This window comes from Melitaea cinxia, chromosome 10 (genome assembly GCF_905220565.1).
Source record: "Melitaea cinxia chromosome 10, ilMelCinx1.1, whole genome shotgun sequence".
NCBI classification, from domain to species: Eukaryota; Metazoa; Arthropoda; class Insecta; order Lepidoptera; family Nymphalidae; genus Melitaea; species Melitaea cinxia.
In genome coordinates this window covers 14,135,055-14,162,524 of record NC_059403.1, presented here as the reverse complement: position 1 = coordinate 14,162,524, position 27,470 = coordinate 14,135,055, and the positions used below count along the sequence as shown (strand labels likewise).

Sequence of the window (27,470 nt, the reverse complement as noted above, 5' to 3'; positions counted from 1 at the left end):
TATAGAGCAAAATTAAAGACCTTTATTTCATTTGCAATGAGATACAAAATACTAAGCATAGAGTAAAGTTTAGACCCTCATATCATTAGGTAAAGAAGCTGTTTATGAAATATATATTTTAGTTTATTTCCATAGTTAAAAGTGGTTTACATTTTATACAGTTAGACAAGTTGAGTCATTAGATCAGAACCTTTGAAGCTATATTTTATAAAGTAATAGCCATATTTATGTCACCAAATAAATACTTTACTTTCCAGTGGTATTTCCAGTCTGTGCTTCTCGAAACGAGGCGAAGCTCTCTATCTTCACTCATCCTCAGAACTACAGAGGATCACACTATCTGCTACAAAGGTAATAACAAAACTTTCCATCGTGTAAAATTAAAAGTGTTTGCACAAAACCCAAGATTTTAAAGAACTTGGAGGTTAATTCAATTTTGGCTTATCCTCTCTCAGAACCGGCTAAACTATTGAACAAGATTGTAAACATTGGTAAGCGAGGACGACTTCATTAATTTTCTTGTATGTAGCATATGTGATGTTCCTATGGAGTATCGTAGTCCTTATGAACTAAAACTCTTTAAAAGAAAATTGTTTTATATTACATTTAAAATGCGCATATATAACACATTTATTTATTTATCGGTTCACCATCAGTTACTAAAATAAAACATTCCCTACAAAACAGAACATATTTATACTTAATCTAAGTGCACAACTCGTGTAGGTAAACAGTTTAATATACATTTATATCAATTAAAACTATATTTATGTATAGTGCTTTTTATTTCAAAGGTGACGATAGCGCAATGCCACGTGTTACTATCGCCGTGGGCTGCAGCTTTACGCGGTCCACAAGAAGAAGTGCCGTTAACTAATGGAGAACACAAGGTAAATATTTAGAAAAACCTTAAGACTTATAATTAATAGTTACAGACTATTTCTCTAGTCATTGATAACAAAATATCAGGGTAATTTAAAAATAATGTTGTTTATTTATATTAATATTTGTGTGTCACAAAACATATTTAAGATTAAATGAATGCAAAAGCATATCAATCGTATTGAATACTGTTATTCGGTTTTGATTATGAATTATAAAAATTTAACAAAAACAAATTAATGTAAATTTAAATTAAAAAATTTACTATATTACTAGTACGATTATTTTCCAAATTAGAACGTAATATTTATCATCATATTTATTTCATTTACATTATCATACATTACATTTTAAAAATCATAATTTTTTCCCTTTATAGGGATTTCTGTCAGACCTAAATGTGATAGATAATTTGCTACTGGAAATATTAGCATAATAATTCTATATTCTAAATTTTAAATACATTTCAGCAGGAAGAAACCCCGGTAGAAGCACACGATGTGACAGCCGCTTCCGGTGACATCACGGTGGACTCTGTACGGGACCACGCTGCAGAGGCACCCGAGCTGAATATCAACCTGCAGGTACTGGGACTAGAAAACTAAGAGAGAGAGAGTAGACCATATGACACAAAAATATAAATTTGGTCTATTAGTAAAAATTTTAATTGCAACATTGGCATACACAGATAAATGATACATTCAATTAGATATCATCGAACTGTGTATTTTAGTGAAGTCATTGAAGTTTGATTCTTAATTAACTAACATTTTGTTTATTTTTAACTTAAAGTAAGCAATTAGTGTAACATATCTTTACCTATCCCATAACCCACGCTATAAATCAATATTATTAAACTTTTGTACTTGAGGCGTGTGTAACTTTTTTTTATAATTTGATTTTACTAGTACAAGTTCGGGCACTTGATTAAATTCCAGATGTTACATAATATTTGAATTCACAAATAAATAAATAAATAATAATTAAATTAATCAGAATTCGCAAGTGAACACGACATCCATGGTCGTAAAGACAACAACAAGAACGATGGTGAATGACAACAACACTGATGGAGGCGTCACAACAACTACAACCACAACAACGAACTCCACCAATGAGAACAGTAAGTTGTATTCGTATAAATAACTATCTAACATATATTTTTAGTTCAAGTATAGTTCGCGTCATGTAAATAGAACGCTGGCCTTCAAGCTGCGCAAAGGCGATTTATCGGTCTCTTTGGTGGTATGAGGTAGGAGGCGGGGTGTGTGTATCACGCGCCGCATGCTTGCCGGTGTGCTATTGGTTGGACAGTTCGATGTCGACTCAAAATACTATCGCGCACAAAAGTTAAATTACGAAATAGTTTTACATAGAGAAGTGAGAAAAATTATTTATAACGTATATGTAATAAGATTAACATACACTGAACCAAACATGTTTTTAATGTAATTTTGTAAAATGATAATTATTATACTTATTTAGTGCGAATTATTCGCACAGGTATTTCTAGTATTTTTTAATGTTCCTACCAGTAACCATTATACGAAGCCGAGAATGAAAGCCTAATTAAAAAATAAAACAGTAGTACTTTCGTGCGCGAGTGCGCCAACACACCCCGTCCAGTTTCTTTCAGCGTTTTTTTTTACATGACGCGAGTTATAACTGACTTCGAATTTTCAAACTTGGGTAAAAAATTAAATGAATTTCCAGTTGCTATTCACATTAGACCAAACAATATTTGCTCGAGAAAATAAAAAATATATTGGAAACCACTTAATTTTCCTTGAAGTCGGTTAAAAACTAGTAAAAACTCGAGTCATAAGACTATTGAATCAAATAAAAGTAAAAATTGAGGGTATTTCGAAATTTAATCGAAGTCCATATTATTAGTTTATTAGAACAATTTGAGTTTGTTTACCATTAGATGTCAATCCCATTTTGAAATGAAATAATCCACGCATGAACGCAATTCTCAGCAAGTACCTACAGCTTGTTTTATTCAAGTATTATATTTAGGTGTGAGTGAGATTCACCGACTATACTTAAACTTATTATTGCTTTGAGCGAAATCTCACTTATGCTTCCATTATTATTTTTCAAATAAAACCCGAAATTGGTAAAATATTGTCAACGTTATCTTGAACAAATTTTTTCATATTTAAATTTGTTAAGATTTTGTGTATAAAATTATATTTACATTTTCAATATTATCGAGTAATATATACTGGGTGAATACAAATGATAGGCATTTATTTAAACTACGTATGCTATATGCCATTTCTAAACTATTTAAAAAAAATCTATCATACAGTATATACTGTTTAATTTAATGCCTCGCGCTTGTATAAATTCTGTATGTTTCTAGAAAACATGCATTATATAAATCGCTTCTAACCACCGTATTTATGTTTTCGTTGAATGTCCGTACGTTTGTATGTTTGACGGCCGCTTAATGTTTTTGTTTGTAGTCCTAGAGCACAGTCGCGAGGAGGGAGTCATCACTCGCATCGAGGTATCTCACACTTTGCTTTAATATCTTTTTATCTATCCCTTGAGGCATGCTACCTTATTATTTGAATCCTTAAGCTTTGTATATTTTAATGATTTACACACTAACAACTCAAATTTCCAATTTTCTGAACTAAAATAACTAAAAACTTGTTACGTAAGAATCTTCGCAATGTTGTGGCGTCCGCTCGTGTCCGTGTCGAAAAATAATAGTAACGCTGGACTAGTGTTGTCAGTATACGATGTATAAATTCTGTCTCGTCCTGAGTTTCTTTTTTTTATTTTATTAAACTTATAAAAAAAGTTTTGTATGTATATTTGTAAGAAAAAACTAGGTATTTAAAAACATAATTTTTTCGATATCAAACAAAATGTATTGTGCTAGATTTATTGATGATTTGTGCTACAGTAATCTTTATATTAGTATTAATAAATTCGATTCATCTAACTTTTTTAATTATTATGATTTACGTCAGTAGAGTTAAGCAAATATTTCCGAGTATTAGACTCATACGAAAAAAAAATGGCAACACTAGTCTAGCCACTCGAAATCATCCTAAAAAGGCTATACACGAGCCAATAATAATAAAAAAAAAAAACAGTAGAACCGAAACACGGGCGGTCGTCACGCGGCGCGGAGAAGAGCGTCCGCTGGTACTCATGAGAGCGCTGCCCGCAGACGGGCACCGTGACGGTCCCGGCCGGCACCGACCCCAAGCTGATCCTGGAGATGTTTGACCGCCAGCGCGCGCCGCTCGCCGTGCCCGTGCCGCCCGCCGACTCCTAACTAACTGCGTCACCGACCTTCAAACTCGACAGCCCGGTCCCTGCATTCGGAAAACTCGTTCAAAATTAAAATCATTAATTATTTTATTCGAATAGGCATATATTGTAATAATCGTAATTATATGTAGTTAAAAAGTGAAGCTACTACAGTTTCTCTAACGGACCGTTATATTACCAACACGAAGTTTAAACATTCGTATAATATTGTAAATCGAATTGTTTTCTGAATATTGAAACCGGGCTTAAGTCTACTAAATATTTCGTCGGTCGGAGTGTCTGGACATATCTGTGCCGAAAGCGCAAACTTTCGACAGTTTGCTCTATTTCGGTAGTTAAACGACCTCGAAATTTATATTTTGATGTAAAAATTAATATAAATAAATAATTTCGTTCCTTCGCTCCGATCCGCGAAACATTTATTGTTTATTATAAGAATTGGCGATACCGAATTCGTCGGTCCGTATTCCACCGATCATTGTGCATATCGCCCTTAATATAAATTCGATTGAATAATTTTTATCATATCTAGAGAGCTAGACAATTGCCGTCGATACGACTGTTAGTTCATTATTTATAATAAAATATTCATCTTTACGAATGTTTTTTATCGAGCAACGCTACAGTTCACATTCATAGTTATAATTCAATAATATATCAACTATAAGCAATTTCTTACACATATTTTGTATATCGAAACCGTAATATATAAGCGAGTTATTTTATATAATAATAAAAGTGCATTTTATAAATTAATAAATATAATTAGTTTGTTCTCTTAAATCTTATCAAAATGTGTAGCGTTTTATAAAGATTGTTATTACTGTGAATGAAGCTGGTTCTCTAATTTTTTTATGTTTGTTTGAGTATTGGTACTTAATATTTAAATTATAGTATTTTATACCAGCCAGTTTATTTAGTACAAAACGGAAGCCATAACAGTTTATTTTTTAACTAGCAATACTGCAATCAAATTGTGGATTGTTACTAAGTTAAAAGTTTTTGACAACTTAGTTTTAAGTTGAATTTCTTTAAAGCATTCTACATACGAGAATGGTGATGTGCTTATTTATTTTTTTATAAACGGAATTTTATTTAGGTAACTAGTATTAAACAAATTGACAAGTAATTCAGACTAGATTATAGTAATTTAGTTAAATTTTAGAACACTACTTTTCATGGCGAGCACTTAGTTGTAAAGTCATTTTTTTTTAAATAAATAATAGATTTTTAACCCTATTACATTTTCTTTCAGATTGTAATGTATATTCAGTAAATAATATTTTATTAAATTATAAGTACCGAGTGTGTGAATGTTATGCAATATTTAGCTGTTGTTTTTTATTTAATAAAAAATACGTATCTTAATTAAGTTCTTTTTACGTACGCATTTTAATCACCTAGACAAAATGGCAGCTGTATACATTTAATGCCTTATCATACTTCATACGAACAGTTGTATGTAAATATATTGTAACAGTATTGTAGGCATCGCTTGCATGCGTTTTGTGAGAAATAGCATCACAATTTTAACTAAAAGGGGATCGACTATGTTTTTAAACTGATTTTATTTTAGATATAAGTTGAATGTGCCTGCCTACTTTTTTAAGAGAATATTTTATTTTAGTCCTAAACATTTATTATAATGTGCGGAAGTGAAATGTCCAGATTGCTTTGTTTTATCTAATGTACATGTCTCCAAATTATTGTGGTATTTTTAAATTTGATACGAGAAAAGCGATTTGTATCCAATATTCTTAAATGAAAATAAATGCTACAAATAAAACAATAAAACCCGCCTCTAATTTCATATCAATAGATTACTTTCCTTTATATATACTACGTATTGACAGGGTTTGTTTACTAAATAAGACACTTCTAAAAAAATGAGGTATACGCACGCTTGACTTGGTGAGTAAGCTGGTGAATGCGTAACGAGAGCGTTACGAAAAGTGTGATCGGGTGAAGCGAACGAAAGTTGAAAGGGAGACAAGTTAGTGAAGATAGAAAGTCTTACTTCAGTCGTCTTGTCTAAAGAACACTCGCTTTTTTAGTTCATTTTTTTTACGCACGCTAGACTTGGGGAGTAAGCTGGTGAATTTGTGACGAGAGCGTTACGAAAAGTATGACTGAGCGAGACGAACAGAAGTTGAGAGGGATATAAAAATTAGAAAAGAAGTTTTACTTCAGTCGTGTGGTCTAAAGCACGTTCATTTTTTTAAAGTGAAACTACGCACTCGTGACTTACCTTACCAGAGTAAACTGGTGAATGGGTGACGAAAGCTTTACGAAAACTGTGATCGGGTGAGGCGAACAGAGCAAGAGAGAGAGGTGTGGGCACACATTTTCTTTCTCTCATAGCCGGTTACGCTACAGGTGTTGCAGGCCTATTGTGCAGAAATTTTACTTCAGTCGTGTAGTGTAAAGCACACTCGTAAATATTTTTTTTATATCACAACTTAGTGCTAAAGCTAAATAATGGTAGATGATTTCCATTTATTATTAACTTCATAATTTAAACAAAAGATTTTTATATTTTTACCGACTTTAAAAAAGGAGGAGGTTACTCAATTCGACCGTGTATATATATATATATGTGTGTGTGTGTGCGTGTGTGTTCGGGGATAACTTCGTTCTCTCGAACCGATTTTGATAATTATTTTTTTGTTGGAAAGAAGATATCCTTAGGTTGGTACCAAAATAAGGAAACCAGGATCTGATGATGGAATCCCAGAGAAATCAAGGGAACTTTCGAAAACGACGTTTGTTAATTTTTTTCGTTTTTCGTTGTACTACTTGATGTAATTGAAGTCAGTTTTTTCGTTTACTAGCAAACACAATTATTTATCTGTTATCACAATGTGACATTGACATTGACATAAATTAAAAAGAGCGGACTTGCAGTCCAAACTTTCAAAAACATTAGAAAATTGAATTCAAAAATGATTTTTATATGAAATTAGCACAATTAAATATAAGTGCGAAGTGAAATGCGCACAGTGCAGAGAAATAAATACATTTTATACTCAAAGATTGAATTAAATGTAACAATATTTTTATATGTTTATATGTGAAAATGAACGTTTGCAGAACTTGTCTTACAGTCGCTGTTGCGAAAGATATTAGCTTGCTACCTGACGAATTAGAAGGAGAACCTAAAACTTCTTCAGATATAATGTTATATTGTTTAGGTATACAGGTAAGAATATATCCTACTAATATTCTAAATTCGAAAATTTGTGATGATGGATGGATGTATGTTTGTTTGTTGCTAATTCACTCAAAGACTACTGGACTTTTACTTGGTACTAACACATACACTACTTTTTATCCCGACATTCGCAAGGAATCGTAAGACGTTCGTTTAACAAAGATAGTTATTGCTATTATGCTATATGCTATATTTATTAAAAATAGCAAATTGTCTAAATTTCAGATAGTACCCGAATCTAAATTAACAACAAAGTTGTGCATAGAGTGTTTTCTTAATATACTATCATTCCATAAATTTAAAACTCAAGCTATTAAAAGTGATGAATACCTTCAGTCACTGCAAGAAAAAGTAAAGGATGAAGTATCCATTGATGATGATATTAAGAAAGAAGATGAAATTGATATTTTTGATGATGATGACATGCAAGCGGACATGGATATTAAATTAGAAGTAAAGAAAGCAGAAGATACAAATGCTGAGTACCAATCCGATGATGAACTCCTTAGTGTGATAAAAAAAATTAAATATGAAAACTTGAATGGAGAAAGCAAAGAAAATGGTAATAATTAAAACATACATATTTGTTTGTTTTATGTATTATTATTAATGTAGACAAATCTTCATGAAATAAAATAATGTATAAAGATTAAAATCTTTAAAGACTAAACTTATATCTCTATACATAACTTACACATAAAATGCCATTTTGTTTAAATGTATATTAAAAAAACAAATAAAAAAATCTATTACAGAACAGAAACCAGTAACAAAAAGAAAAAAACCTAGAAAGAAACGTAACAGAGAATCAGAAAAGCAGGAGCAAGTGTGCGAAGAGTGTGGTAAAACTGTGCGTAACTTGAAAGATCACATGTATATACACAAACCCGTATTCATGAGAAAGAGGTACAAGTGCAAAGGCTGTGATAAAATGTTCTCGACTTTCAGTGCACGACTTAAGCATTATAAGACAAAACATCTCGGAATCAAGAAACACTGTAATGAATGTAATAAGGGTGAGGCAATGTTTCTTGCAATTACACATAATAATACTATTGTAATGTAGTAGGATGTCACTGAAGTAAAGCTTAATACTTCTAATTGATAGTTTTTCTTACTAAATGAATACTTTAACACAAGAAATAATTAATTCATATTTGACTGAATGATATTTACTAATACAGTAAAAATTATATTTTGCAATTTGTGAATAACCTAATTATCCAAATAATCAAGCACATATTTCATAAAAATAAAAACTTTTCAAAATAATTGAATTATTGCTGTTCTAATACGACGTAAGACATTTTTGGTAATTTCATCACATTTTTGGTGTTGTTTTAACAAATCAAGATAACAATTAATTAATTCAAATTGCCTTATTTTCCTCAAAAGTTAGTTATTTAATGTACATAGTGTTAGAACTTCAACTAAGAAATATTAAGAACAATTCAAACTATTAATTGATCAATGTAACCCTTGTTTCATGTCCAGACGTAGTGAACTTGACCTCCCACTGTATGGTGGTTCATAACTCAAAACCGTTACCATTTGAATGTATTCCATGTGGCCGCAGATTCCTCTCCAAATCCAAGCGAGACCTACACATGCTCGTACATACAAAGGATCGACCGTTCAAATGTGATCAGTGCGATAAAGACTTCAGAAGTAAAATAATGTTAATGCAGCATAAGTAAGTATTTAACACGTTGAATATGATTTCCAAAAAACATGATTTACTCAAAATACCGAGCTAAGCTGAGTCACCCAGGTACTGTAAAATAAAAGATAACAATGTACTAATAGACGGCGCGTTGGCGCAGCGGTCACAGCACAGGCCGTTGCACTGGCGGTCGAGGGTTCGATCCCCGCTCACGCTGACTTTTATATTGGCCATATAGATGTTTGTCGTGGTCTGGTGTTTGTTTTTGTGTATTGTGTGTTTCCAGACCCCCGACACAGGAGATAATCCTACTGGGGGCCGTTGAGTGTGAAGCGTTTATTGATTTATATATTTATTAACATATTTTATATTACTAATGTTTTTTGTTTTAATATCTTCAGTTTTAAGTTGGTATACCATATTAAGTAATACTGTTTCAACGGTTTATTTCAGGCGGCAGGTACATGATAAGGAAAAATCACATTTATGTCAATTTTGTTCTAAGAGTTTTTTCAAGAAATATCATTTGCAAGTGCACCTCAGGTAAAAATATATTGATTATAAAATATATACTTGTTATAAATTTGCTTCTATATTGTTAAAATTACTTTCAAGTCCAACAGTAATCTGTGATACATTTGTGTAAGAACAATTTGTTTTTTTTTTTATGTCACTAGGTCGGCAAACAAGCTCACCTGCTGGTAAGCGATTACCGTAGCTTATAGACGCCTGCAACACCAGAAGCATCGCAAGCGCGTTGCCGACCCAATGCCCAATCCCCCCAGGAGCTCTGATCACCTTACTCACCAACAGGAACACAATACTGCTTGAAAACAGTATTATTTTGCTGTGATCTTCTGTAAGGTCGAGTTACTACCCTAGTCAGGCTGCTCCATATTTTGAGCAGGAAATTCCTGCTGTGCCCTACCTCAGTTAAACGGTTTTACGCGGGATGTTCAAAAAGTAATGAGAATGACATATTTATGACATAAAATAATTATTAAACATTTTTAATATCATATCAAAAATTGACCGTTCCAGCAGAGACCAGACCTGCATCTTCGACTCACCATGTTCACCGTGAGGTTTCTATCTCAACTAGAATGGTCGATTTTTGATATGATATTAAAAATGTTCAGAATTCCCTCATGTGTGGGTAACACAAAAATAAATAACGCACATTATCTAACGCGACTCAAGGTTTCAAAGAGCGCATTGAAATTATTTCAAGAAGATCCTGATTATTTTTGGCTTTTTAATATTTATTTATTTTTCACCATTATGACTCAGAGGACAAACAGCAATCAAAATACGAGTATGTGTATGGAAAAAAAAATTCAATCCAAAATTCGATCTATGCCAGACCCGATCAAAGGGATCGTGTCTGGTATAAATCTCTTTTTTCTCTCCGAAATATCATACACTCTTGTAACCAGTTTTCCCAGCTCTATGTAACCAGCTCCCAATGACTTGAAACCTCCCCGAATACCTTGAGGTTTACATTACGAATGAGGTCCTATTTCGAGATCATGTGGGCTGTAATGGGTTTAACTGGCTGCTAAAAAGTTCAGGATAGTGAACAGGACCAGGCAACGTTTCGCATTGGGACATTAGTTTCTTCGTCGAAGAGCCGTCGCTATGTTGAATATTGTTTTTATCTTTGCAGGTGTCCTCCAATATAAACGCATTTTTTCGGACTCCACCCACGACGGGCAGTTCGTAATGTTGTTTATGACCTTTAGGAGGAAGAAAGGATTCTTCTCTCCATAGAGGCGTTGATTCTACACGTGTTTTTACCATCTATACAATGGGAAGATTTCTTAAAACTCGTTGGCATAGTTTCACCGTCATGTTGTTACCATAGCAGTCTTCTCTTCAGATTCTCAATCTCATAACGTGAATATCCAGTTTGCATCTCTAGTTCGCTTTCGTATGAACTGCCTAAATAAAATAAAATTCCCAAAAGTACCGAAAGGACCGGAAAATCCCAGTTAGCAAAAAATATCAAAATATCAGGAAATCAAAACAACAACGGCAACAAACATTAGTAGTGTATTGTACAGTTTATGGTTGAATGAGAGATGACATGTGAGGGAAGGTGATGAGAGAAATCAAACCCAATGAAAGTCGCTATTAAGATTATTTTGAGTATATATAGGCAGAAGTACAGACGTAATTCGACGTCATTCGTAGCAAACAAATAACAATTTCATTAGAAATCTGCATCAGTCAAATAACAATTTCGTAATAAATAAGCTAAATTAAGGAGGTTATTAGTTTGCAAGACAATCATATTGCTCGATGTGCGTTAACCCGTACAAGTAGTAATAGATAAATATTTAGTAATCAATAAAATAAACGATTTTCACGAAATTCACAAAGTAAAAAAAGATTTTTGAATATTTGCAGAAGTCATTCAAAAGAAAGGCCATATGAATGTCCGGACTGTGGAAAATTCTTTACAACAACGTCAACTCTAAAGAACCACCGACTTATCCACAGCGACGTCAAAATGTTTGCATGTCAACAGTGTGATATGACTTTTTTCACACCCGGGTAAATATATACATAAAAATATGTTAAACTAAAATTATAATATAAACATAACTCGTGTGTTCATAAGTGACAAAATAAAATTAATAGCAATGTTTAACATTCATTTGGGGTGAACATAAATTAATACTAGCGACAACAACATATAAATATAAAAATACTTCGAATTCAATAAACACATACTCTGTTCATCAATACGGCATAATAGGAATCCGATTCCTTGTCAAGGGTTGCTTTAAAGAATTCCGCCTGGATTATCTAGATTTTGGTAAGACTTCCTTGACTCAGCTCCAATCGGTTTCATAGAGAATAATCCAATGGGTTCATGTTTAGGGCTCAACTGCCTTCAATGTGCAATTGAAGGCTGGAAAATTGACGCCCAACCAAAGTTAAGTAAGGTTAGGCTTTTTGGGATTTATTGGGATTGCTATTGCCTAATAATTTCGAGCAAATCGTATAGTAGTAAAAATTTAATTTTATAAATAGTTTATCAATATTTAACCACTGCTTTAAATTTTTCAATTTAATTAAAAATCTCGTACCGTTAATCACTCGTCTCACCTGTTCAAATAAAGCAGTTTTTTCAACTGTTGATTCTTAGTTTGCGATCATATTTCAATGCCCAATCCGGCTATGTTTGCGAAATATTGTCCTGTAAAAATAATTTAGTTTGAAAGATATCCTTATTCCTTTCTATTGTACAATAGATACATAAATTAGGTTCGATTAGATACTGAAACTTGGAATTTCACAAGTATAGAAAAAAATAATGCTACTTGCATGCAAATTTTCAATTAAATAATTTGTAATATCGAAATTTTATTCTAAATCGTTTACAAGAATTTGTCTGAAAATTTAAGAACACACGAGACGAATATATGTTTTTTTTTTTATTATGTAACTAGTTGTGGAAAGGGGCCACCTATACAATACGTCACGCAAAATTTTGGACCCCTTCCTCCTCCTTTGTCACGATTTCAGTGACTCCCTAATATAAATTACGTCACAATTGTTTTTTTTTTATTGCGATAGTTTAGATTTTTTTATACAACTAAGACGGTAAACGCGTTGCCGACCCTACCCCATGCCCCCAGAAGCTCTGGTCACTTTACTCACTACAGGAACAACACTGCTTGAAAGTATTATTTAGCTGTGATCTTCTGTAAGGTCGATGTCACCAGTCAGGCTGCTCCAGGTTTTGAGCAGGATATTTCTTGCTGTGCCTCTGGTGACAGAGATTTATAAAAACTAATATATATATGCGATAATATAAAGGCTTCTCAAATACCTACCTGAAAATGTTATTCCACCTTCATGAAATTTTTTTAAGAACTCAAGTTATGAAAAAAAATATAGTGAACTACGAAAGCCACATTTTGCTTGAACACCCCAATTATGAAATATGACAGTGGGTGAACCCATACTTCCATTGTCATATCTCTTCACATTAAGCAAAGCCCACTATTCCTTATTTGCGTACGTACTTTATGGACGATCCCAACATAGTATCAAAACTCCAAGTGAATGGCTTGTATGATGTAGTAACAAGCAGTCGCGTGGGCAGGTACCTGCGCAACCACATGGTGTGCCACTCGCGCGAGAAGCGGCACTCGTGCCAGTACTGCGGCGTGCAGTTCGCGCGCTCCGACCACCGCCGGCGCCACGAGCGCACCGCGCACGAGCGCCTGCTGACTACCGGCCACGCCCCCGCCCCCGCCCTACACGACTCTAACTAACGAGCGGCACTCGTGCCAGTACTGCGGCGTGCAGTTCGCGCGCTCCGACCACCGCCGGCGCCACGAGCGCACCGCGCACGAGCGCCTGCTGACTACCGGCCACGCCCCCGCCCCCGCCCTACACGACTCTAACTAACGAGCGGCACTCGTGCCAGTACTGCGGCGTGCAGTTCGCGCGCTCCGACCACCGCCGGCGCCACGAGCGCACCGCGCACGAGCGCCTGCTGACTACCGGCCACGCCCCCGCCCCCGCCCTAAACGACTCTAACTAATGCGCTAGCACATGGTATGCCTCTCGCGGGAGAAGATGGTAGATTAAGGCACGGGGGCGAGATAATTGTTGTAATAAAACTATCACTTGTACACCTTTCGTAATTGGATCTTTTTCTCGCTCCAGGAGTGCTAAATCTTGGGTTCTAATTTATACTTTTGGTACAAGTTTAAACCTCCAAAACATCCTTACCGATAGCTTTAATGGACTTATTCAATGCTGAAAAAAGTCTGCCAGAGAGATTGTGCTCACCTTGTCTTGAGTCTCACAAATGAGTTCAGGCCATTTTTGGCGCAAATTTGTGGAGACCTATGTCCAGCAGTGTACTGCGATAGGCTGAAGTTATGTCTTGATTTTAGAGTTTCGTGACCAAAGATGTCAAACGAATTACGAGGACTATACTATTTGTCTGTTTGTCGAAGGCCAATTTTAACAGTGTGTACTTCTCTTGGCTATTGGAATGACTAATAATAGAAATACAATTATGTTAAATAATTAAAAAGGGTACCCTACCTCTAAAAAGGTTTAGGTTTTCAATATTGTAAAGGTTGAAAAAAATACAAAGTAAATATTTTCGTTGGTATATGGATAAATTTTTCACGTGTGCTTATTTTAATTTTCTTACTTAAAAGGAATGATGTCTAAACTATTTTTATGGTTCATTTATACCTGTTAAATGGGCATGAAGCCGACGATAACATAAACGTCGGTGACAATTCAAAACAAGTGAAAAAATTATCATGAAGACTAGCTGAATTTTATATTTATATAAATCAATGATAATCTTATTTATGGCATTATTTTTATAACAAAAGAATTCCAAATATAATAAATAAATTTACTTTGTAAGAAAATAAAAGTCTTTACACTAACAAATATATTCGTTATGTTTATTATTATTAAAATTACTGCACTTGCGATTTACCAAATATTGCCCCTGTTTCGAGCTATTCACGTTTGCAAGTGTAAATTCTGTAAAACGGGATGTTGGGTTTGTGAATTTAATATGTAAAATTGATTATGGATAAAAGGGTTTATTAAGTTTCAATAAATTTAATTTCATTGTTAAAAGTGTTTTATTCAAAATAAAAACATCCCAATAACGACTTGTCACTCATCTAACTTTTCAAGTTTTTCCGGAATATTATCCGGATCTTCTGGAACTTCGCAGGCGCATTCATCTTCGACCAATTTTGGAGAATCTTCTGGATTATGGATATTCAGAGTGTTAGAAATAATTTCCAACTTATCACTCAAGTGCGGATACTCGTTTGCCAAAGTTGACACGATGTAGTTGAGGCGTTCGTTAAGCGCTACTGCTTGGTTATACTCTGTCAGAACGACAGATTTTGGCTTTTTAATCCGCACAGATTGGCGCTTAATCGCTGTTGCTAACTCACTGCCAAGACGTTGACTGCGAACCAAACGTTCCAAAAGCTGAAATTGTTATAAATTTTAGTAAAAATTAATTCAAGAAAACAAAAATTTTAAAATTCCGATTTTTTAAATTGGATTTTCTCATACTTTCTCTTTCATAGGCGCTAAAATTTAAAATTTAAATTTGATGCAACAGCCAAAATTTTTATAGGTCATAATTATATAAGGTAGGGGAAAAAGTTTATAATATATGTACCAGATTATAGATTATAATATATGTACCACTTTGTTCGATAACTTGCCGCAATCTCGTAGGTATATATAGATAAGATTCTATTGCTATAGAAATTTTGGGACACATTAAAAAAACCTCGACTAGTAGTTTTTGCAGTACTCTCTTAACTTTACACTACCTAAGAATTCAGAAGAGACCGAAACAGATGGAAATCTGAGGGTGCAAGATCAGGGCTATATGGTGGATGCTTGAGACTTCTTATTCAAAATCATTTTTTGTTGAGTGGCTAAAGACGTATGTCGCCGGGAATTGTTCTGATAAAAGACCACACCTTTTATGTTGATTCATTCGGGCCGTTTATTGTCAATTTCTTGCTTAATTCTCATCAGCGGTTGACAGTAGAAATCTAAATCGATGGTTTTGCTCGGCGGTAAAAGCTCATAATGAATAATGCCCTTCCAATCCCACCACATACTCGACATCACCTTATTGCGTTCACCTTATTGCGTGTCAACCCATCTGCAGCTTGGCCGACCGATTAACTACGATCTCTTTCGCACATTCTAATCATCCACTTTTAGTCACCAGTGATCAATCTTTTCACAAATGATTCTATATCACCACTTCTTAAGAGTACACGGTTCATTAGTACACGGACCATTAGGTTTCTTTCAGTGGGTTCATATGGCACCCATATATCGAGCTTTTTTATATAGCGAGCCTTTTTCAAATGGGTCAAAACTGTTTTGTGGTCAATTGTCAGATCTTTAGTTATATCGTAACTACTCAAATGTCGATCTAGCTCCGCTTTTCAAAAATGTCGTCACCTTGACTGCGTCTTTGTCGACATCTTTGCCATTAAAAGTCCCTATCTGAAAAAGCTTAAACCCATTTCGCGCTACTCTTACTGATACTGCATTAGTTCACAATTTTTTTCGCGGATTGAGTCGCATTTTTCCCTAATTAAAACTTTTAAATATATCGAAATTCTTCGTTCTATTCAAACATTTTGGCGGATAGAAAAACAAATGGAAAGCGGCGAGTTTTTTTTTACTTTTTAATTACCTCTTTGAAACGTCACCTTTTTTCACGGTATCAAAACCAGCCAATTACAAACAATACAACCACAAAGATTTTATTACAACTTTTTATTAGAAAATACGAAAATACTTTTTCCCCGACCTTATTACACATTTGTCGAGATTTAGTCGTTTCATTTTGGCGTACTTATCCGCGTTTCTGAACCAAGGATTATCATCCTGCATTTCCTTGAGTTTAAAACTACCCATCTATTAAATTAAATATTCTGAATCAGTGATTCCTACAGTTGTTTTAAGGGGTCGATGTAAACCGATAAACCAAAACTGATTTTGAGGACCGATGACTAAAATACAATCATATTAATATTACAAGTTCCTTTTTTAAACTGTCAAGATACTCTATAAGTTGCGTTACCTGTACCAACTTGTTATAAAATAATATATTACTGTTAAAAACCTAGACATGGAATTTTTAAAGTAATCTAGCTATGGAGGCTGAGATGTCACTTATCTGTTTTAGGAAAACAGATCTCTTGTATAAAAGACTAATAGTTTGGGATTTCTATACCCATTGCTTTTGCTTGTTGGCCTCGCTACTCTCCCGCAACAGCGTAGCAATGCGCTCCTCGAGGCGACTGTTGTCAGCGGTTGCGGTTGCCAACTCACGTTCAACACGTTCCTGCTCTGCTCGTAGCTGCTCCAGCTGAGACTTCGCGTCCGTCAGATCCTGGAAAACAACTCTGGTTTATATTACACGACTAATTAAGAATCGATATTGTTTTGGTACCGACAAAGCCTATGTCCAATAACAAATAAGAAAAGGTATTAGTAAGAATTTAGAGCGTATTTCACCAGTTGCGTATAAGGGTATTTGACGGATGATGGTATTTAACAGATAAAAATAACTTTTTACCAATTCATTTCTTACCTTGGTCACCCTCGCAACATCAGCCTTCGCTAGCCTCAGCTTGTGGTGGTAGGTGGACTGCGAGGTGTTTCCCGCACCGTGCGACTTCTCCACCGCAGCAGCTGCTCGATTTTTCTCCAGCGCCGTCTCTCTCCGCGTTACGTAGAGAGCCAGATCTTCTGCGAGCTTCTCGCCAGTTTTGCGGAGTTGTTCGCGACGAACCTTCATAGTTGTTGTTTTTTATTTTTAAATTAATGAATAAGAAGAACATTGACTGTAATGAACTTTTTATACCTCCATTCGGTGAATTTCAGCTCTCATCTGACCAATCTCGCCAGCAGCGGACTTTGCATTTTGTATGTTCCTTTTGAGGTCAACCGCCAGAATACCCTAAAAATACATACCAATAATTAATAATTATATTGTTATAATTATGTATACTATCACGGTATTTATTTATAACACTTAGAAACCTTTCGTTCCCAAATGAGTGCTTCTCTTTGAACCCTATCTAACTCTTGAGTTAAGTTTATTTTCTCCTTTTCAAATGCTTCAATTTCTTCTTCCATCTGAATTATTTCAGATTCGGCATCCTAGAAAAATAATTGGCATTGAATAAATAACGAATAAACGTTTATCATAGTGTCGTTACAAACCGCAATATTAAAAACTCATGATCTTTGCCACCTTAGTCGTGTATAAAAAAGTGTGTGTGTTAGCTCCGACGCACGTCTGGAGTTTACTCCTTCAGATCGACTGTCTAAATAGGCACAAAAAAGACTTACTAGTCTAAGAAAAAGATTAATACCATATAAAATGGTAAATAAACGAATCACCCTATTGGGTTCCGATAGATGGCGTTACGAGAAACGTAACGAGACCATTCGTTTAGTACACTCTACTGTCCATATTTTTTTCGTACCGGGGACCTTATATGCAAATCGATTCATAAGGAGTAAACTCGAAAAAACATACAAACACACATCACTAACATCCAGATAGCGTTACCAAATTTATGAGCCAATGTTATTGCGAGAGACTGAAGGAGACAAAGCGCTATCATGTTATTATTAAAGTTTCAATGCACCTATCACCTTATCACTTACAATAAAACACAAAAAACGATAATCAAGAATTTTCCCAAACAAAACACGAGCAAATCAACGTAACGTGTAAGACTAGGTATATAAGCTAATGAGCTCAACAAAATGGTAGTGAGTTAAGTGCTCCAAACTACCTTCAAGCTAGCCGCATACTCGTGCGAAACGGCGAGGTTGGACCGCAACGCGCTGGAGTTGCGCCCGGCGGCGTCGCGGCGAGAGCGCTCCAGCACCTCGAGGCGACCGCGCAGCTCGCGTAGACTACGCTCCACGCGCGCTCGCTCACACTGAACACGCTCCGACTCCGCAGAGATGCGCATGCTCTTCTGTTCGCAGACCTGGATCTCTGCAAATATGATAATGTTACTAAATTATACCTTTACCTAATTCTTCGGTACATTTGTTTATTACCTAATTTCTCCTAAACAGCTGAACCGATATAGTTGAAATTGTATAGTATGTTTACATTTCAATGGGTCCATCGATGACTTGAAAACACAATTGGACCCGGCAAGTAGCGTTGCTGTTGGTATATCACATATAATGTGAAAGTGCTATTCCGGGCAGGAAAACGTCTGCCGGGTCCACTAGTAGGTATTAGATAAATCGTGCGGTGATCCTCTGACATTTGACGCGTTCACGTGTTCTCACTCATGTACTACATTATATTGCTTCCCCTTGAAGCAAAACCGATTTGTTCTACAGTTTACTAAAAAAAAATTATTTTACTGGACTTACCGCGATTGTCATTTTGAAACGCCCGGTATTTCCAATTTTTGTGACGTCGCCTGGTAGGCACTCACGACCGTTGCGTCTGCAACGTCGCCGAAATATCGGGAGTTTGAAAATGACAATCGATGTAAGTAGCTTGGAATCAAATGTATTTATAGTGATAGTAAAACTTCAAAACTTACTTTATATTACCAATAAATAACACAAAAATAATACATTTTTGGGCTACGAAATTTCTCTCTAAGACTAGCATTATGACAAGTATGGAAAACACCGCGAATGAAATCGCACGTAGTCCGAAAAAACTATCAGGTACTGTTTCACCGGTTGTGGATAACACTATTTGATTATTATTGTTTACCATTGAATACCACTATAATTATGAGTTATTTATTAATTGAGGAAAAGTAGGCTAATGGCCTATTCTACCTCCTGATAAACTCAATCAATCCAAAAGTGGTGAAACGGGCCTCAGTGTAGATTACGTTTGTTAATGAGGTTGATGTCGGCGACGATCTTGTGGTGGTGCGCGGCGAGCGACACGACGTGCCCCTGCAGCCGCAGCCACTCGCCCTGCGCCTGCTCCGCTCGCTCGCGCAACGTGCGGATCTGCTGCTCCAGCTCCTCGATGCGACGCTCTTGCGGGGACTTCATCTACGTCACATAGATTTCTTATATGCGGCTTAATTATTTATTTACATTTTTGCACACCAATACAAAGTTATGACAATACATGACATTAGGAAAATACAAGTTGCATCAGTGGCAACAGGCGACCTTGTCGCTAATACAGCAATCTCTTGCGATCTTTGACCAGAGGACTAACCTAAGGAGTGTGGTAAAGGGCGCAAGAGTTTTATATAAAAGGAATGGATTAATCAATTTTTGTTTATAATAAGTAGGGCAATAGAGTGGACAGAGCTATCTGATATTCAATAGCTACCGTCGCCCACAGACATCTGCAACATAGAGTCAATAGTCGGTGACCTTAAGAACACGACCCTTAAAAACCCCAAATGATAATTATTTTTTTAAACATCTGTATTAAATATCTCTTCCATAATTTACCTGCGGTTTCACGACGTATAATTAAATCTGGTCTGAGTTTTTTTTTAAACAAAATGACTCTTAAGTGATTAGTTACTGAATATTATAAACCAACTAAATACTAATAGTTTGTAATGAACAAACTTCCCTGCACTACATTTAAACGAAGTAACAAATTGTAATGTGTAGGTATTGCATACTTTTGTTTATGTATTGTAAAAAACCAAATATTTACATCAAAAATTTCTTTCAGCGCGTTATATTTTTTGATCACAATATCCAACTCTCTCTGCTTCCTCGTGATGACCAGCATTTTCTGCTCGTACTCCTCCTGTAACTGGTCTATCTCTTGTTCTCTCGCCTTGACTTTCGCTAAATTTTCTTCCATTAACGTGTTGTTCCTCGCTTGGCGGTTGCGATGCACCTCGATATCTAGCATCATCTTTGCGTGTTGGTTTTCCATAGTCATTAAAGCTATTTCCTGTTTTAAAGAAAAATAAAGCAAAATTAGATTTATTTGATTTTATATTGCCTTATTCAAGTAGAATAGAGCAAAAACAGTTACTACATTTTTGGTATAAAATTTCCAAAATTTTTTTTTATAATTTGAATTCAATATTGTTATATTTTGTATCTAAGAAAGTAATGCACTTGGCCTATTGGCAATATAAAAATGTACAGAAGCGACATGAGAGCTATACGAAAATACATATTCTGTTAAAGCTTTAAGAGGTTTATGTCTGTATATTACATAGTTACAGTGCAAAATAAATATCAACCAAGCAAGCAATGTTTAAGATTATGAGAGCATAATTCTGATTTAATGTTTAATAATAGTACAAAATAATTCTAACTTGTTTACGAGACATTTCTCTCATTTTCTTGATTCCATTAGCCATCGATTCCACAGCCTTGTCGTTGAGAAGACACTCTTGGAGATTCGTCAGGATTTCGTTCTCGAGCTTTAGTTTTTGTTCCGTGCGACGGTCGATTTCTTTTTCCGTACTTTTCAAAATATTACTCATCGTTTGGTTTTCCTGTGAATATATATACAATTGTAACTACTAGTGGCCGCCCAGAGAATACATAATTAAAAATTCCCCCTCGAAATTCGAACATAATAAAATTGAAATAAAAGGAAACCAAAAAAATATGAAAAAAAAAGAACCTTTTTTAAAAAAATTCAATTTCACTACAGACTGACAATCAACAAAAGAGTTATAATATGCGTGTCTGTGCATACATGGTAGTGTGTGTAATTTTTTTTAATTTATTGTATTTATTGCATAATTTTAAAATATATTAGCATTCTGCACTCCTTCTCTATATAAACTATAAGTGTTGCTCCGTCCACGCAATTTTCGTAAAACGGCGTACAAAGTTTTTGCTTCACGTATTAATATAATAGATATATAACCATTTATAATTTTACATTTTTAAATTAATTTTGAAAATTACAGGAGACGGGGATATTGCCTCCTCTGGGTTGTATATTTTAAATAAAATATATAGGTATTTGGCTTTAAAATCCGTACCAGCGTAATCACTGACACAGTTACTTTTTTTATTACCTAATGCTATCAAAAACTTACAGATTTTATAAGTTCCTCGTCCCGTTCAGTCATTTCTATTGCCTCTGTCAATTCCACAATTTGTGTTTCCAAAGCTATACGCTTAGCATCTTCAGCGTCGACTGACAAAGATATTATTCTAGTATTAGAATATATATTGACATTAAATAAAAATGTTTGTATTTTAACATATTTTCTTATATTTTAATTAAAACCATAAAAGTAAAATGTATTTTTAAAAATGATATTTATGTGTGTGTCTTTTTTAAACGGAATTACTTTTTGTGCCAAATTCTGATCACTCTATCTGCTTTTTATTTTCGTTAATAAAAGAATTCGTTAACATAATTTAAAATGAGAAAAATGATAAGGCTTCAAAAGTGCTTACAAACTTTAGTAGCATTGGCGATATCATAGTTAAGTTTATCCTTGTTCATAGATATTTCCTTTCCCTTGTTCATCTCTTCCATGACGACTTTCTTCGTAATTTCAAGGTTGTTGAGTAATGTACGATAGTTTTCTTGTAACGCCCTACACAATAAAACATACATTTTATTTATTCTATGAATAACATTTAACTATAACAAAGTTATAAGACATATTTTTCATAACAATAGTAAAGTGCTACTTACTTTCAATTAAGTAATTTGTGGACCAAAAACTTAACAAAAACTCAATGCTGTTCATCAGTAATTAAATCTAAGATTAGCAAATTTTGTAACAGAGTTGATGATATGAGGTTACTTTTTAAAACATATATTATAAAACTATATTAAAGGTAGAGTCGACATTTCATAAACAGTTTGTGTAGAAAACTTAATTAGACGTCCTAGCATCAAGCTTTGGTTTAATTCAACAAAGTATTGTGTATAAATAAAGAAAATTCATATTTTACCTTCCATACATAATAGCATAGTTTTACCTGTAATCATCGCGAACCGAATCATACACCTTGTCCCTTTGTTGTATGTTGACCAGCACAGAGTTCCACAGACTAACGAGACGTCGTTTTTCCAGCTCCAAATCCTCTAGCTCAGCTGCATAAGCTGTAACCTGCACAGATGTTCGGGTTATTAATATTTTTTAAATCAATTTTTATTTGTTTTACTACAAACTCTTCGATTATAAAACAATGTCCACTTAAAAAGAGAAATAATTATAATGCTATGTTTTGTATAGTTGTTGTAATTAAATGAAACACAAAACAAAATATTTTTCAATGTAGGTAGGTACTTACCTTATCATTAACTTTTTCCATTTCAACGTTTTTTATTTCCAGCTGCTTCTGAAACATTTCCAGTTTCGACTCAAGCTTCCAAACTTCGTTGCTGAGACTGCAGATGATCATATCCTGCAAGATATTTTAAACTTATAATTGTTTAATTTGGTAAAAAAGTCAAAAAGGAAATGCTGATCGAAAAATAAAATAATAAGAAAATCTTATCAACCACTTATATGAACTATATATTGCTTATTATGATCTAATACCCCTTGCTATCTTTCTGATATAGCCTGATTGTATGCTTCCATGATTATTTTTAAAGCTCTTGAGCTTCAAAGGCCCCAGGCTCAATAAAAGCATATTCAGTTCGTTATCTTCTTCTGAAAATGTGCTGCTCATGAAGGAGTAGCTAACAGAGTTAGGGCACAGCAGAAAAATCGTACTCACAATCTGGACTGTCCCGACTGGGGAAATACCTCAATCTTACAGAAGATCTAAATAGCACTGTATACTGCTTCTAACCAGTGTTTTGTTTATGTGATGAGTAAGGTAACTATATCTCCTAGAGAGGGTCTGGGATAGGGCCAGCAACGCGTTTGCGATGCTTTTGGTGATTCAGGCCTCTATAACGGTATCGCTTACCATGAGATGGGCTGTACGTTTGTTTGCCAACCTAGTTGTGTAAAAAAAGTATACTCACGAGCTGCCGCTTCTCGTCGGCGAGGGCCTTCCTTTCGGTCCGCATCTTATCAGAGACGCGCTGGCTGACGGCCAGCTCAGACTCGGTCTCATCGCGCCACGCCTCCAGCTGGCGGCACAGCGCCGACAGCGCCTCCAGCTCCTCCGTCGCTTCGCGCTCTGCTCACACGGAAAAATATATATAATAGAAACAATAACGATTATTTATTAGGACTTCATATTTATTATTTACGATTTTTTCAAGCAAGAAGAATATCTAAAAGTATTGGAAATAAAATCAATCATTCGGTGGCGTTGAAAGGAATTATTGTAAATTTTGGGTTAGAATGGGAAAAATATAAATGGAATTATCAGTAGAAAGTTCAGTGTGGAATATAGACTTATTACGTTTAAACGTAAAAAAGAAACTGAAATATTAAAATATAAAGCAGAAGGTAAAAAAGGTATAATTAAATATGATAAACTCATAGTATTACACCAATACAAACCAAATGATTATCAACAAACATCGAAAAAAAGGAACCTACATACTATCTCTCCAAACCATAATGACAAAAATAATATGAACCAAGTTTCGAAAAAGAACAAAACGCAAATTACAGCATTTATGCAACCAAAAACAAGTTTCAAAAGAAACAATAACTCTATGAACATTAATAATCAAACTTCTACATCAAGCACGGCTAGTCACCGTGGTCCCCCAAAAAGCGACATTGGTTTTTCTCTTGACTACAACCTCCTAGAAAATACGACATAAATACACAAAAGAAGAAAACAACAAATATAAAAGAAAAATTGAAGAGGTCTTTACGCTATAGAGGGTTCACATTATTTTAATCTAATTATTTTAATTTATTGATAATTTTTTTTTTAATATTTTCTATTCATTGTTTTTCGCAATTATCAATCAATTTAAGTACTCATTATATCGTAATTCCATTTTTTTATAAGAATGCAATTTTAAATATAACTTTTTAAAATTAATTTTAAAAATTTTAAACATTTTATTGCAAATGTGATTTTAATTTAATTTATAGAGATTATTTTTGTAATGAAATAAATTATATGATAAAATATACTTTGTCAACGATAATATATGCTAAATGAAATGAGAAATAAAAGGCTTATTTATTTATTTATTTATTTAGGTACCTGCAATAATATTAGCGTCAAGCTTTTCCTTCGCACGCTTGTACTTCTCATTGGCCTCCTTGGCGCGCTCCTCGGCTGCAAGTCTTTGAGATGTTCTCTCCGCTAACGTAGCTTCGTACTCCTCAATTAAAACCTTCAAAAGTTTCAGGTCAAAAATATTTATTCTCATAAGAATGAACTTCACTTATATGAGAAATACATTACAAAGAATACATTTTTAAATAGTAGTAGTATAATTTTAGTTTACAAGTTTACTATTTTAATTTTAATTTTTGTAACTAAACAGAACCCGGAAACGAGCAGACCTCGCGAACCTTTATTAGACTAACATATTACATTCATATAGTTGTTGCTATTGTTACATTGCTGTAATTACTGCATCAGTCTATCATCGCTTTTTAATTTTCGACTTAAGTTGTTATTATTTGTAAATTTATATTTAAGAAGAAAAATTGTGACACTGTTTATAATTCTGTTAAACTTTTATATTTTTGCCAGTAACTTGGATTAGGCAGCCATATTAACAATACGAATACACATAGACACTAAGTTTTAAATGAACATTTCAACTCACTCTTTGCGCGTTCGTGTCGTGATCGCTTCGATAAATTTCTTCTAAATCTTTTTCATACGATTGCTTGCCAAGTTTGAGTTCATCTTGCTGAAATTATTAAAAACGAATAATATACTTAATTAGCCTCAACGAAATAAAAAAGTCTAAAGCTTCTAAAAAGTAGTCCACGAAAGATTTTTTTCACCAAGAATATACAATACTATTTAATATCTATCTCATCATTTATGTGATTATTTCTTTATCGTGATGAATTTTCGTTTGAGTTTCAAATCACAATGATTCTAAAGAAGTGGTATTTCAAAAACACATAGCTATAATATTAACTTCAAAAGCAAAATAATCACCAATCTGATTATCTCTTCTTCAGCAATAGCATTTTCCCTTTCTAGAAACCGCTTCAACGTATCTTGGAAACGTTTCATCAGGGGATGAGTCGACTCCAGTACGGCTGGCATTGCTCCTATATCACGCTTGTTTCGCCATCTGAAAATGATATGTTAATAGCTTGTCTCTATTAATTTGGTAAACATAATAACTCTTACTTTCCAAGTCAAGCGTGCGTAAAGAAATTTTACTTCGAGAAAAAACGAGTGTGCTTTATACCACACGACTGAAGTAAAACTTCTGCACTGTGTCTTAGATATACGAAACGTAACTGGTTATGAGAGAAAGAGGGTAAGAAAATTTGTGCTCGCACCACTCTTGCTCCGTTCAACTCACCCGATCACACTTTTCGTAACGCTCTCGCCACCCATTCACCAGCTTATTCCCCAAGTCAAGCGTGCGTAAAATAGTTTTACTTCAAAAATAGTAACAAAATGGAGATAAGATGAAGCAGACGGAATGCACGATGTCTTAACTATCATAGTATTTACTAGGTATATATATATATATATATATATATATATATATATATATATATTATACTATGTTTTACATTGGGCTCATTCATCAATGGTTACTGGCTGCGTCGCGGTTGCAGCTTCGATCCCTGGTCATGACAAATATTTTGGTCATATAGACGTTTGTTATGATCGGGGCGTCTGTGTTAGTATTTCGCATAGTCTAAAAACATTCTATATATTTTATTGCTCCTCAGAAATACAAACAGGAACATAGGAATTTTATCTCTGAAAGAGATTTCTTCCAGACAACCCATAATATAACATTCAGAATTTTCAGGGCATTGAGTGCTAACTCACTCATCAAAAGCTTCTCTCCCGATGGCACCACATTTGCACTGATCCAGGGGACAGGAACAGCAGTTACAAATGCCGTCGTCCTCCCCTGGGATAGCACACTCGCATGCGTCTGCCTACAATTGAACATTAAATAAACAAATAAAAACAACACCTATTGTTATAGGATTAAGTAGGTAACATTTGTAATTATTATAATTTAATTTTTTGATTTAAGCTTTAAGAATTGGTTTTGGTAAACGCTGCATACTCAAATTTTATAAAAATTAATGTTGACTTGTTTTAACTTTATCTTTAAGACTTCTCGATATTATTTAAAAAAAATGGCAACATTTTCGTAATGACAAATTCAAAAACAAAATCTTACTTTCGGATACACCATTTGCTCATTTTTATAAAGCAGACAACTCTCATTGTGTATAACAATATCATGGTCATCCCTCGGACACGTGCAGCGTGGAGTCAGAGGCGGTTCTATCTGCTGAGCATCCTCGACGCAGGCACACGATTCAGAATCGTTCATAATAAAAAATATTTACGAAATACAATATACCAGAAAATTACGCGAAAACAATATCAATTACTAATAAAATAATTCGTTTCTTAGTAACAAACAACCTCGTTCGCTTATTGTTACCATAGCGAAGTGTTTTTTGTTTTGTTGTTACGTTTTACATTGGTATCGATCTCAATATGCTGCAATGAAATAGGCTTATAGCAATAAAAATCATATATATTAATACACTGAGGTTAAGATGTTTGTCTCCCTTTTTAGAAAAAACTTTACAATTACTCTATATAAATTATATACCATTTTATATATAATTGCTTGCTAGAGCAACCACCGGCATCCACAACTAAAAAATTTAAATTATGTTAAAAGGAAGGTTAGGTATGCTTTAAGAAGAAGGACGATTTATTCCTCAAATCAACGCGGGTGAAACCGCGAGGTCCAGCTAGTTATACTTTATTTATGTAGGTATATTCTGATTTACGTATAAGTAT

The 27,470-nt window shown here is 34.3% G+C and overlaps 3 protein-coding genes across 3 annotated transcripts in view; 2 read left to right on the top strand and 1 right to left on the bottom strand.

The window, feature by feature from the left end:
- The window catches only part of LOC123657075 (lethal(2) giant larvae protein homolog 1), a 64,232-nt gene extending 59,935 nt beyond the window's left edge, over positions 1-4,297 (top strand). The window contains exons 21-26 of the mRNA XM_045592665.1: positions 258-351; positions 795-890; positions 1,356-1,466; positions 1,879-2,005; positions 3,354-3,397; positions 4,073-4,297. Of these exons, the coding sequence (XP_045448621.1) occupies positions 258-351; positions 795-890; positions 1,356-1,466; positions 1,879-2,005; positions 3,354-3,397; positions 4,073-4,180 (580 nt within the window). The 3' untranslated portion in view covers positions 4,181-4,297. The remainder of the gene's footprint in view (positions 1-257; positions 352-794; positions 891-1,355; positions 1,467-1,878; positions 2,006-3,353; positions 3,398-4,072) is intronic.
- Positions 4,298-7,048: 2,751 nt separating this feature from the next.
- Positions 7,049-13,611, top strand: LOC123657455 (zinc finger protein 501-like). Its single transcript, XM_045592997.1, has 9 exons — positions 7,049-7,375; positions 7,613-7,949; positions 8,143-8,403; positions 8,882-9,080; positions 9,504-9,593; positions 11,460-11,606; positions 13,168-13,306; positions 13,359-13,442; positions 13,495-13,611. The coding sequence occupies exons 1-9, from the start codon at positions 7,253-7,255 to the stop codon at positions 13,609-13,611; spliced, it is 1,497 nt and encodes a 498-aa protein (XP_045448953.1). The 5' UTR covers positions 7,049-7,252.
- Positions 13,612-14,667: 1,056 nt separating this feature from the next.
- On the bottom strand, positions 14,668-26,988 carry LOC123656914 (coiled-coil domain-containing protein 40). Its single transcript, XM_045592526.1, has 19 exons — positions 26,833-26,988; positions 26,469-26,581; positions 25,611-25,749; positions 25,267-25,353; positions 24,693-24,825; positions 23,542-23,699; positions 22,857-22,970; positions 22,542-22,672; positions 22,008-22,150; positions 21,641-21,741; positions 20,903-21,085; positions 20,284-20,529; positions 19,487-19,655; positions 18,407-18,615; positions 17,643-17,762; positions 17,464-17,559; positions 17,191-17,391; positions 16,831-16,989; positions 14,668-15,047 (listed from the first exon to the last, which is right to left on the bottom strand). The coding sequence occupies exons 1-19, from the start codon at positions 26,986-26,988 to the stop codon at positions 14,721-14,723; spliced, it is 2,985 nt and encodes a 994-aa protein (XP_045448482.1). The 3' UTR covers positions 14,668-14,720.
- Positions 26,989-27,470: the final 482 nt, after the last annotated feature.

Excerpts from the sequence above, each read along its gene's own strand:
- LOC123656914 (XM_045592526.1), bottom strand. The coding sequence starts at position 26,988 with ATGAACGATTCTGAATCGTGTGCCTGCGTCGAGGATGCTCAGCAGATA. Across the intron at positions 25,750-26,468 it reads GGGAGAGAAGCTTTTGATGA|ATGGCGAAACAAGCGTGATA; the intron begins GTGAGTTAGCAC and ends TATCATTTTCAG. Across the intron at positions 18,616-19,486 it reads CATCAACCTCATTAACAAAC|AGATCCAGGTCTGCGAACAG; the intron begins GTAATCTACACT and ends TCATATTTGCAG.
- LOC123657455 (XM_045592997.1), top strand. The coding sequence starts at position 7,253 with ATGAACGTTTGCAGAACTTGTCTTACAGTCGCTGTTGCGAAAGATATT. Across the intron at positions 7,950-8,142 it reads TGGAGAAAGCAAAGAAAATG|AACAGAAACCAGTAACAAAA; the intron begins GTAATAATTAAA and ends AATCTATTACAG. Across the intron at positions 13,443-13,494 it reads GCCTGCTGACTACCGGCCAC|TACTGCGGCGTGCAGTTCGC; the intron begins GCCCCCGCCCCC and ends CACTCGTGCCAG.